The sequence below is a fragment of the Mytilus trossulus genome, chromosome 4 (genome assembly GCF_036588685.1).
Source record: "Mytilus trossulus isolate FHL-02 chromosome 4, PNRI_Mtr1.1.1.hap1, whole genome shotgun sequence".
Classification (NCBI taxonomy): domain Eukaryota; kingdom Metazoa; phylum Mollusca; class Bivalvia; order Mytilida; family Mytilidae; genus Mytilus; species Mytilus trossulus.
In genome coordinates, this window is record NC_086376.1 from 29,502,693 (window position 1) to 29,512,406 (window position 9,714).

The 9,714-nt window shown below is 37.7% G+C and overlaps 2 protein-coding genes across 2 annotated transcripts; both read left to right on the forward strand.

The window, feature by feature from the left end:
- The first annotated feature begins 1,588 nt into the window (after positions 1 to 1,588).
- LOC134716543 (uncharacterized) lies at positions 1,589 to 4,108 on the forward strand. Its single transcript, XM_063579553.1, has one exon. It carries the CDS (start codon positions 1,589 to 1,591, stop codon positions 4,106 to 4,108), a length of 2,520 nt encoding a protein of 839 aa, XP_063435623.1.
- LOC134716544 (uncharacterized) lies at positions 4,108 to 6,684 on the forward strand. The gene has a single exon (XM_063579554.1). It carries the CDS (start codon positions 4,108 to 4,110, stop codon positions 6,682 to 6,684), a length of 2,577 nt encoding a protein of 858 aa, XP_063435624.1.
- The last annotated feature ends 3,030 nt before the right edge of the window (positions 6,685 to 9,714 follow it).

Below are 9,714 nucleotides of genomic sequence, written 5' to 3' on the forward strand. Positions count from 1 at the left end.
GGGGGGGGTGTTCCAATTACATGTCCCCATACACTATTTGCGGTATGGGCTTTGCTCATTGTTGAAGACCGTACAGTGACCTATAATTGTTAATGTTTGTGTCATTTTGGTCTTTTGTGGATAGTTGTCTCATTGGCAATCATACCACATCTTCTTTTTTATATCCTCCATATTATCGCTTCGAGTTGCCTCCCTTCCGTAAGTAACTTTCGTCAAACGACGATACGTCGAGAAAAATGAACTCGTTCTATCGATAGACGTCATATTATATTAAAACCGATCGCAATTTAAACAGAGGAATGTGTACGAAAAGGAGTCATGCTCACTCACCCAAAGAGTTAGGAATGGGGTTCCACCTATAATTCACGTAAGAAAATAGTTGATAAGGTACGAAGTGAAATACATTCTCTCACTCTCAGTGACTGCTGTGGAAAGTCAACTTGGAATTCAAAGTACAAAAACACAACACAATAAGTACTTTGTTCATACACTTGTATCGAGGATTGGCTTTTTTTAAAGTTAAATAACTATTCAGATTACGTAAAGTACATTTCACGAGTATTTTAAACGTGCAGTTTTATAGCTTGTTGTTCGTTGTGAGCCAAGGCTCCGTGTTGAAGGCCGTACATTGACCTATAATGGTTTACTTTTTAAAATAGTTACTTTGGATGGAGAGTTGTCTCATTGGCACTCACACCACATCTTCCTATATCTAGCTGAATTATTATTAAAAATAATACTAATACATGTATCAATGTAAACAATGGCAATCGTATCCCTCAAAGCAATTTGCTCTTTGATTAACGACATTGACTGGCTATATATGTATAGTCCTTGCTCAGTCGGCCCTTGGGTATAATTTTCAAATATACTAATAATTAACGACCTATAGCTAAGGTAATTGGTACGGTGCTGCTGTTAATTAACAGTGTATTTGAAAAGCTGTCAAGTGAAGCCATGCACTGAATGGTATCTGTATCTGTATGAATACGTTGTCGATACCAATACTGGCTTTAATACAACGGTTTGAGAGAGCGCCGCCGATTTATTGACGGACCAGAAGAGCAGATTTGAAGCTCTCTAGCTTAATGCGCCCACTCAGAACAGTGTCGTCTATAGTTGATTCAACGCGATCACTGTCTTTACAAAGAATGAGTTTAAGTATTGTGGTGTTTTGCTTGGTGGAATATCAAAACACTTACAGTTGTTCTTTGCTTGCTTTTCCACAATATTTGTTGCTTGATATATTCAAATTTCTTGGCAGTTATGTTTCTCTTAGGACGTGCCTTTCTGAGAAGTTCGTCTCAGGTTCAATAGCGGAAGTCAGCCCCTCAACCACTTTGTACATAAATATTAACTTCTGGCTTGTTCGTCTTGTCTGGAGGTCTTGTAGTTCCAGTTGGGCAAGCATTTTGGAGACACATCCGTCCTCTCTTGACTTGTAATCTATGGTGATAAAACTTGCCGCTTGACGACCGTGTAGGGCTTGAACAATCAAATTATTAGTGAATTATCGGAAGAGGAACTTGAAGTGGAAATTTCTGATTCAGATGAGTATTCTATAACTTTAGAGACAAAAATACGCAAAATGCGTAAATTTCTAGAACCAACCGCCCGTAGCTATTCACTCCCAGTAACAGATAGTTCACTTAACCCCTTAGCTCAGAGTTTTGATGTCAATAGAAACCAAACAGCATCGTTCAATTCGCAACTAATGTACGCTCCTCATATGTCAAACAGCAACAACCAATTTCACAAATTACCAAAGTTAGAACTTTCTAAATTCGACGGCAACATTCTTAATTGGCAAGCATTCTGGGAATCTTACGACACAGCAATTCACAGTAATCCCTCATTAACAGACGCCCAGAAATTCAACTATTTGAAAACACTACTTCAAAACGAGGCTTTGACTACAGTTTCGGGTTTTACGCTCACAAATTTAAACTACAGTAAAGCAATAGATTTGTTACACCAGCGATTTGGACAGACTCAAAAAATCACGCACACGTACATGCAGACTTTGTTAGCTCTACCCGCACCCGATAGTACAGTTCAATCATGCCGCAGATTTTATGACAAGTCAGAAACGCTCATAAGAGGACTAGAATCACTAGGTCAAAGTCAGGAATCATATGGTGCATTACTTATACCTATTATGCTCAACAAATTACCAAGTAGAATTAAGGAGAATATTACCCGTGAACATGGTTTAAAACAGTGGTCGCTTGATGAACTCAGACAACACTTATTTAATGAGATAAGTATATTAGAAGCCGGACAAAGAGTTAATTTAGAATCAGATGAAACATTGCATAGCACAGTATACCTCGCAAAAACTGACACAAAAAATAACTACAATAACAATAACAGAAAGCCACAGAGAAGTGAGGTAGCCGTTCACACGCGGAAACCATGTATTTATTGCGGTGAGTCTCATAGCCCTAATACATGTATGAAAATTGTTGACCAAAAAGCCCGTCTAGAAATCCTTAAACAAAAGAAAGCTTGTTTTAATTGTCTTGGCAACCACCGAGTTACAGATTGTAAGTCTAAAGGAACTTGTAAACAATGTGGACGAAAACATCATACCAGTATTTGTTTAAATAAGAGTCAGTCTTCGGTTTCTAGCAACAGTATTTCGAATCGTAACAATAAAGATAATAAACCCGCTTCATCAGATAAGCAAGATATAGCCGAAACCGCATCAGCAATGCACTGTACTACATATTCACAAGTACTTCTCAAGACCGCGATAGCTACGGTGCACTCAAACGCGCAAGTCAGTATGGACGCAAACATACTATTCGACGAAGGGGCTCAGCGCTCGTTTATCACAGAAAGTCTAGCGGAGCAATTAGAACTAAAACAAAACGGAACAGAAGCCATATCAATTTCTGGATTTGGAGGAGGTAACGGATCAATACGCCATTTGAAAACCGCTGACATATTTGTACTCACGGAAGACGGAAGCCGCATACAGCTGAATATACTCATTGTTCCTGAAATAGCTTCACCGATACGGATACATACTACCGAGACAACTAACTTACCTTACTTGCGCGGATTAAAATTGGCACACCCGCTTTCAGGACATGACGTTTTCTGCGTAAATTTATTGATAGGCGCTGACCATTATTGGGATTTCATGGAAGATAAGATAATACGAGGCAACGGTCCAACTGCAGTCAAGTCAAGAATAGGGTATTTGCTATCCGGCCCGACACAGAAATCAACAGAAGGAACTACTTCAATGATGAACATTTTAATTGGACACAAAGAAGAGGAATATGATTTAGAAAACTTCTGGAAAATCGAGTCATTAGGAATAACACCACAGAATAAGGAGAAATCAAACGCAGAATATTTGGAAAACTTCATATCTACAAATATATCGTACGATGCCAATACTTGTAAATACACAGCAAAACTTCCATGGAAAGACGACCATGAACCACTTCCGTCCAACATCGACATAGCTAGACGAAGAACAGAAAATGTAGTACGAAGACTCAGCAACGATCCGTTTTTACTTAGAAAATATGGTGAGATTATAAACGACCAGGAAAAGAGAGGTTTTATTGAACGCATAGACAACCCAACAACAAGCACAGAACATGCGCATTATATCCCTCACCATTCAGTCAAGAAAGATTCAGCGACGACACCCATCCGTATTGTTTATGACTGTAGCTGTCGTCGATCACAAGACACGCCCAGTCTGAATGATTGTTTGCGCAAAGAACCCCCGATCTTAAATGACATATCAACACTTTTGATGCGATTTAGAGAGAATAGATATGCTGTTGTTACCGATATAGAGAAGGCGTTTCTTCAAATCACGCTAGACGAGAAAGACAGAGATATGACGAGATTTTTCTGGCTAAAGGACTCAACAGACCCTACATCAAAGTTGATTACTTACCGCTTTAAAGCTATCCTATTCGGCGCAACGTGTTCACCTTTTATATTGAATGCGACCTTATTAAAGCATTTACGTGAACAGTCTAGTCATACATCTGAAACACTCATAGATGGATTATACGTAGACAACATAATTGCAGGCTTCGACAACACAACTGAACTATTGAAGAGTCAAGAACACTGATGACCAAAGGTGGATTCAACTTACGTTCATGGGCATCGAATTGTACAGCACTTAACGATTTAGCTACATCTCAAAACGTTAACGATGGAGATAAATGTATTAAAGTTTTAGGATTACGATGGAACACCAAAGATGACCGTTTTAGTTTTGGATTCAAACCATTGTCTATGCTACCAGATTATCAAATCACAAAACGAGAAATACTAAGAAGATCGTCAAAAATCTACGACCCACTTGGAATTCTAAGCCCAGTTACAGTGCGTAGCAGCAAGATACTATTGCAGGATTTATGGACACAGAAACTAGGGTGGGACGAACAAATACCTGATGCAATTAGACCGCAGTGGCATTCTATCGATCAAGACTTGAAAAAATGCACAGAGATTGAATTTTCGAGACGTTACTTTGAAAATATGGACACTGCCGATGAACCTACCTTACATGTATTTACCGATGCAAGCGCAGTAGCGTACGGCGCTTGTGCGTACTTAGTAAAAGGGGAAGAGTCTAACTTTGTCATGGCTAAAAATAGAGTGGCACCTTTGAAAAAGTTGACTATACCACAACTTGAACTTATGGCAGCATTAGTCGGAGGACGGTTAACGTCACATATAATGTCAAGTTTACGGAACGTTAAAAAGTGTGTACTATGGAGCGACAGTCAAATTATTTTACACTGGATATCTTCAAGGAAGCAACTTAAAACCTTTATAGCAAACAGAGTTATCGAAATCAAAGAGCTCACATGTGAACATAGCTGGAAATATTGCCCTACAGAACACAACCCTGCTGATTTATTATCACGTGGTTTATCGTATGAACAATTGAAAAATAACAAACTATGGATGCATGGTCCGGACTGGTTAACAAACGAGAAACAATGGCCGAATGAGTTTCAAATCGACAATAAAGTGATGACCACAACTTGTAAGGACTATGAGAATCAAGAAACGCAAGATGACATTATACGGACGAAGAACAACGTATTGAACATAATCAACGTTGATAGATACCATTCATTCAACAAAACCGCGCGTATCTTAGGTTACGTACAGAAATTCATAGATAACTGCCGTAATACAGCTCCTAATACTAGAAGACTGACCACAACATATCTAACACCACATGATATACATAATGCAACAATGAAGTTAATTGAAGCTGTGCAACACGAAAGATACAGTGATGTTTTTGAAAGCCTATGTACAAAGTCAACGCATAGTTTGATACGTCAATTACGTTTGTATCTGGACAAAGACGGATTAATACGATGTGGTGGACGCATTAATAACGCACCACTTCCAGAGAATGCAAAATTCCCGTTTTTAATACCAACAAAGCATAGATTAACAAAACTACTTATAAATGATATTCACATTGAAAATTTACATTCCGGCATAGGAGCTACCGTAACTTATTTGAGGCAAAAATATTGGATACCTTCAGCACGACAAGAAGTTGGATGCGTAATTCGAAAATGCGTAAGTTGTCGAAAAGTAACAGGAGTTGCATACAAAGCACCAGATCCTCCACCTCTACCAAAAGATAGATTATCGTCCGAAGAACCATTTACTATATCAGGCGTCGATTTCAGTGGTGCGCTTAACATCAAAGGAGACGATGGACTACTTCGAAAAGTATATATATGTTTGTTTACATGTGCCAATACTCGAGCTATTCATCTTGAAATAGTTCCAGATATGACTGAAAAATCGTTCATGCTCGCTTTTCGTAGATTCATAAGCAGAAAATCGATACCCAGAGTTATGATATCAGACAATGCTACAACATTTGTTGCCGCCGCGGAGGAAATACGTAAGTTAACGGACTCTAAATCTTTACATGACAAATTGTGCCAATTTGGAACCACATGGAAATTCATACCAAAACGTGCTCCATGGTACGGCGGATTTTGGGAAAGACTGGTTGGACTAACTAAAAATTGTCTAAAAAAGATTCTTGGACGCGCATGTATAGATTTACCTCTGTTACAGACATTAGTGGTGGAAATTGAAGCTAACCTTAACAATAGACCGCTTACCTATATATCGTCGGACATTGCCGATCCAGAGCCGCTTACCCCGTCGCATCTATTGTATGGAAGACAAATTAAATCTTTCCCGTATCCATTATATACAGATGAAACAGACAGTTATAGTGCCGATTTAACAACCAATCACGAAACTATGAATGATCAAGCGAAAAGGAGATTCCGTCTTATTGAACAATTTTTAGCAAGATGGAAATACGAGTATTTGACCTCCTTACGTGAATTTCACCGAGTGTCTGGAAATAACAATCAAAGTGTAAAACAAGGAGATGTAGTCCAGATATATGATGATAATTCTCCACGTACGACTTGGAAACTCGGTGTTATTGAAGAACTTACATACGGAAACGATAACCTTGTGCGATCTGCGACGGTCCGAACATCTAACTCTAAACTAAACAGACCAATTGTCAAGTTATATCCTTTGGAGATTTGTGAATCCGACTCAATTACTACACAGACGGAAAGATATCCGCGAAGAGCCAAGACAGATGCCGTAGAGAAAATCAGAGAGTGTTTAAAGTGACATTTTTCAATTATATTCAAGTGAAGTGACAGTAAATTTAAATTATTTAATTTATATGAGACATTAATTTTAAAAGAAATATTTCATTTCATTTATTCGTAAAAGTTCATTCAGTTCTAGAACAATTCATTTAATTTATTCCGTATATTTGAGACACTTTCTGCGGCCCCGGAGAATGTTGAGAAACCCACGAACTTTAACGTGACGTCCTGCGGACGTCGGTAAGGAACTTTAATTGTAACGTCATTCTTTTGTTGTTGTTACTTTATACATGAATGTGGCTACTGCAATACAAATATACACCTTAGAACTTTTGTTTCCTTCACGATAGGGGTCCAATACTATGACTCCATATTCCATCGTTGATCTGACGAGCGAGATGCATGCTGGTTTTTTTTTTTTGAATTCTTGTGGGCAGTATTTCAATTTCTTCTTAGAAAGCCTAGTGTTGAATTTGCTTTCTTTGACACGTTTGATGTGTGGACTTGTTGTTGTATGTGTCCATTTAAACTGTAGTATTTGTGGCTCTTGTTTCTGATGCTTAGGGTGTAGCATTATTTTGCGCTGAACCTCATTCCCCATTTATCAGCCCATACTTCTAGGTTTTTAAGATTGTCTTGAAGTATGTCGTGGTCTTTCTGAGATTTCACTGTTCTGTTTAAAGTCCGGCATCATATGCTTTCATGAAGTCGTTCATATTGTCAAGTATTTGGGTTTCACATGAATAACCGGATCTAAAACCATGGTTTAAAGATGTTAACACATTATGTTTTTCTTGATGTTTCATTATATGTCTGCATATCATATGTTCCAGGATCTTACATGGTACTGATGTTAACAATACAGGTCTGTAATTCTCAGCATCATGTTTATCGCATTTTTTGAAAACACATGGTATGTTTGCGTTGAGTCAATTTTGTGGAAGGGTTCCAGTGTCTATAGATTTTTGAATGCTGTCAGTCCTGGTGTAATTTGACTTGCACATTCTTTCAAAAGTCACCTTATTTGTCGATATTACAATGGTTATTAAAACGAAATCAGTCTGAAGGCTCGATAATCCGGGTGAAAATGAGCTATTTTCAGAATTCCCGGGTATTTATAAAATCCTGGGTTAGAGGTGAAATTTGCACAATGTACACAACAGTGTCAGGATTCAGTCCTAGTGGATAGGTTATGTTGTCGAGTTAAAGTTATACATATAATAGTGGTATGTCAAAGAACGTCTCGTCCTTTTCTATAAAAGTTCATCGGAAGCCAATCAAGACCTTGTTGATAAATATTCGGTATCAACTTCAAAAACAATACACGATAGTATTTAAGAAAAGATTATAGGTACTGACATTGTTTATCATCTTTTAATAACGTGTTATAGACGGTATTCTTATATTTGTCTTTATTAATATTAAATTAACTGTTAAGTCTGCTTTTGATGGTGTCCATTTGACATGGCTCTGTACTTATACATCCCGTTATAGTGGTATTGTTCTAATAAAAGTATGATAATTTTTGTAGTGTTGTCTTTCATTTATGATATTATGCATTTTTGTGATTCCTTGTTACATTTAATTGTCTCGAGTGGATAAATATGGTATCACACTCGATGCAGTGGTAAAATATATATTTATAACTCCCGTCATTGTGTTACTGGTTGTTCAGTATAAAATTTCCGTATTCTTGTCTTTCATTTTTGCTAATATGCTTTGTCCATATGAAAAAGCGAGAAAATACACCCAGAAAAACCCGCGCGCCTTTTTGTATTTCTTTCTTACGTATGTCGTGGCTCTGTACTTATACATCCCGTCAATGTGTTATATATAAATCTTCTATGTGGTACGTAATGGTATAGTTATAAATCTTCCAATATGTACGAAATGGCATACATATAAATCTTCCATGCATAATTTTATACTTTGAATTACGAACATATCAATGATAACTCAAGTCAACACAGAAATGCTGACTACAAGGCTGGTGATACCCTCGGAGAGATAAATCTCAACCAGCTGTGGCATCGACCCAGTGGTTGTAAATAAACTCATCACAGATACCCGGATTGAAATTTCATATTTACGCCAGACGCGCGTTTCGTCTGCAAAAGACTCATCAGTGAAGTTCGCTTAAAAAAATGTTAAAAAGGCCAAATAAAGCACGAAGTTGAAGAGCACCGAGGACCAAAATTCCTAAAGTTTAGCCAAATAAAGTCAAGGTAATCTATTCATGGGGTAAAAAAGCCAATTAGTATTTCAAAAATTCAAAATTTTGTTAACACTTAATTAATAATTACGAAAAAATCATTGATAACTCAAATCAACACAGAAGTGCTGACTCCTGGGCTGGTGATACCCTCGGGGAAATAAATCTCTACCAGCAGTGGCATCGACCCAGTGGTTGAAATAAACTCATCACAGATAGTCAGATACCAGGATTGAAATTTCATATGTACGCCAGACACGCGTTTCGTCTGCAAAAGACTCATCAGTGACGTTGGAATAAAAAAATGTTAAAAAGGCCAAATAAAGCACGAAGTTGAAGAGCACCGAGGACCGAAATTCCTAAAAGTTTTGCCAAATTAAGCTACGGTAATCTATTCCTGAGGTAGAAAAGACTTAGTATTTCAAAAATTACAAATTTTGTTCACACTTAATTTATGATAACGAACATATCAATGATAACTCAATTCAACACAGAGCTTCTGATACCCTCGGGGAAATAAATCTCCACCAGCAGTTGCATCGACCCAGTGGTTGTTAATAAACTCATCACAGATACCCGGATTGAAAATTCATATTTACGCCAGACTCATCAGTGACGTTCGCTTAAAAAAATGTTAAAAAGGCTAAATAAAGCACGAAGTTGAAGAGCACCGAGGACCAAAATTCCTAAACAATTTGCCAAATAAAGCTACGGTAATCTATCCCTGAGGTAGAAAAGCCTTAGACGCTACGCGCGATGTTCGTACATGTAAGCGTAACACAACGTCGCGAATATTTCGTAACGTTCAAACCAAAACTTCGACTGAAACGTTGTTTT

Excerpts from the sequence above, each read along its gene's own strand:
- LOC134716544 (XM_063579554.1), top strand. The coding sequence starts at position 4,108 with ATGACCAAAGGTGGATTCAACTTACGTTCATGGGCATCGAATTGTACA.
- LOC134716543 (XM_063579553.1), top strand. The coding sequence starts at position 1,589 with ATGCGTAAATTTCTAGAACCAACCGCCCGTAGCTATTCACTCCCAGTA.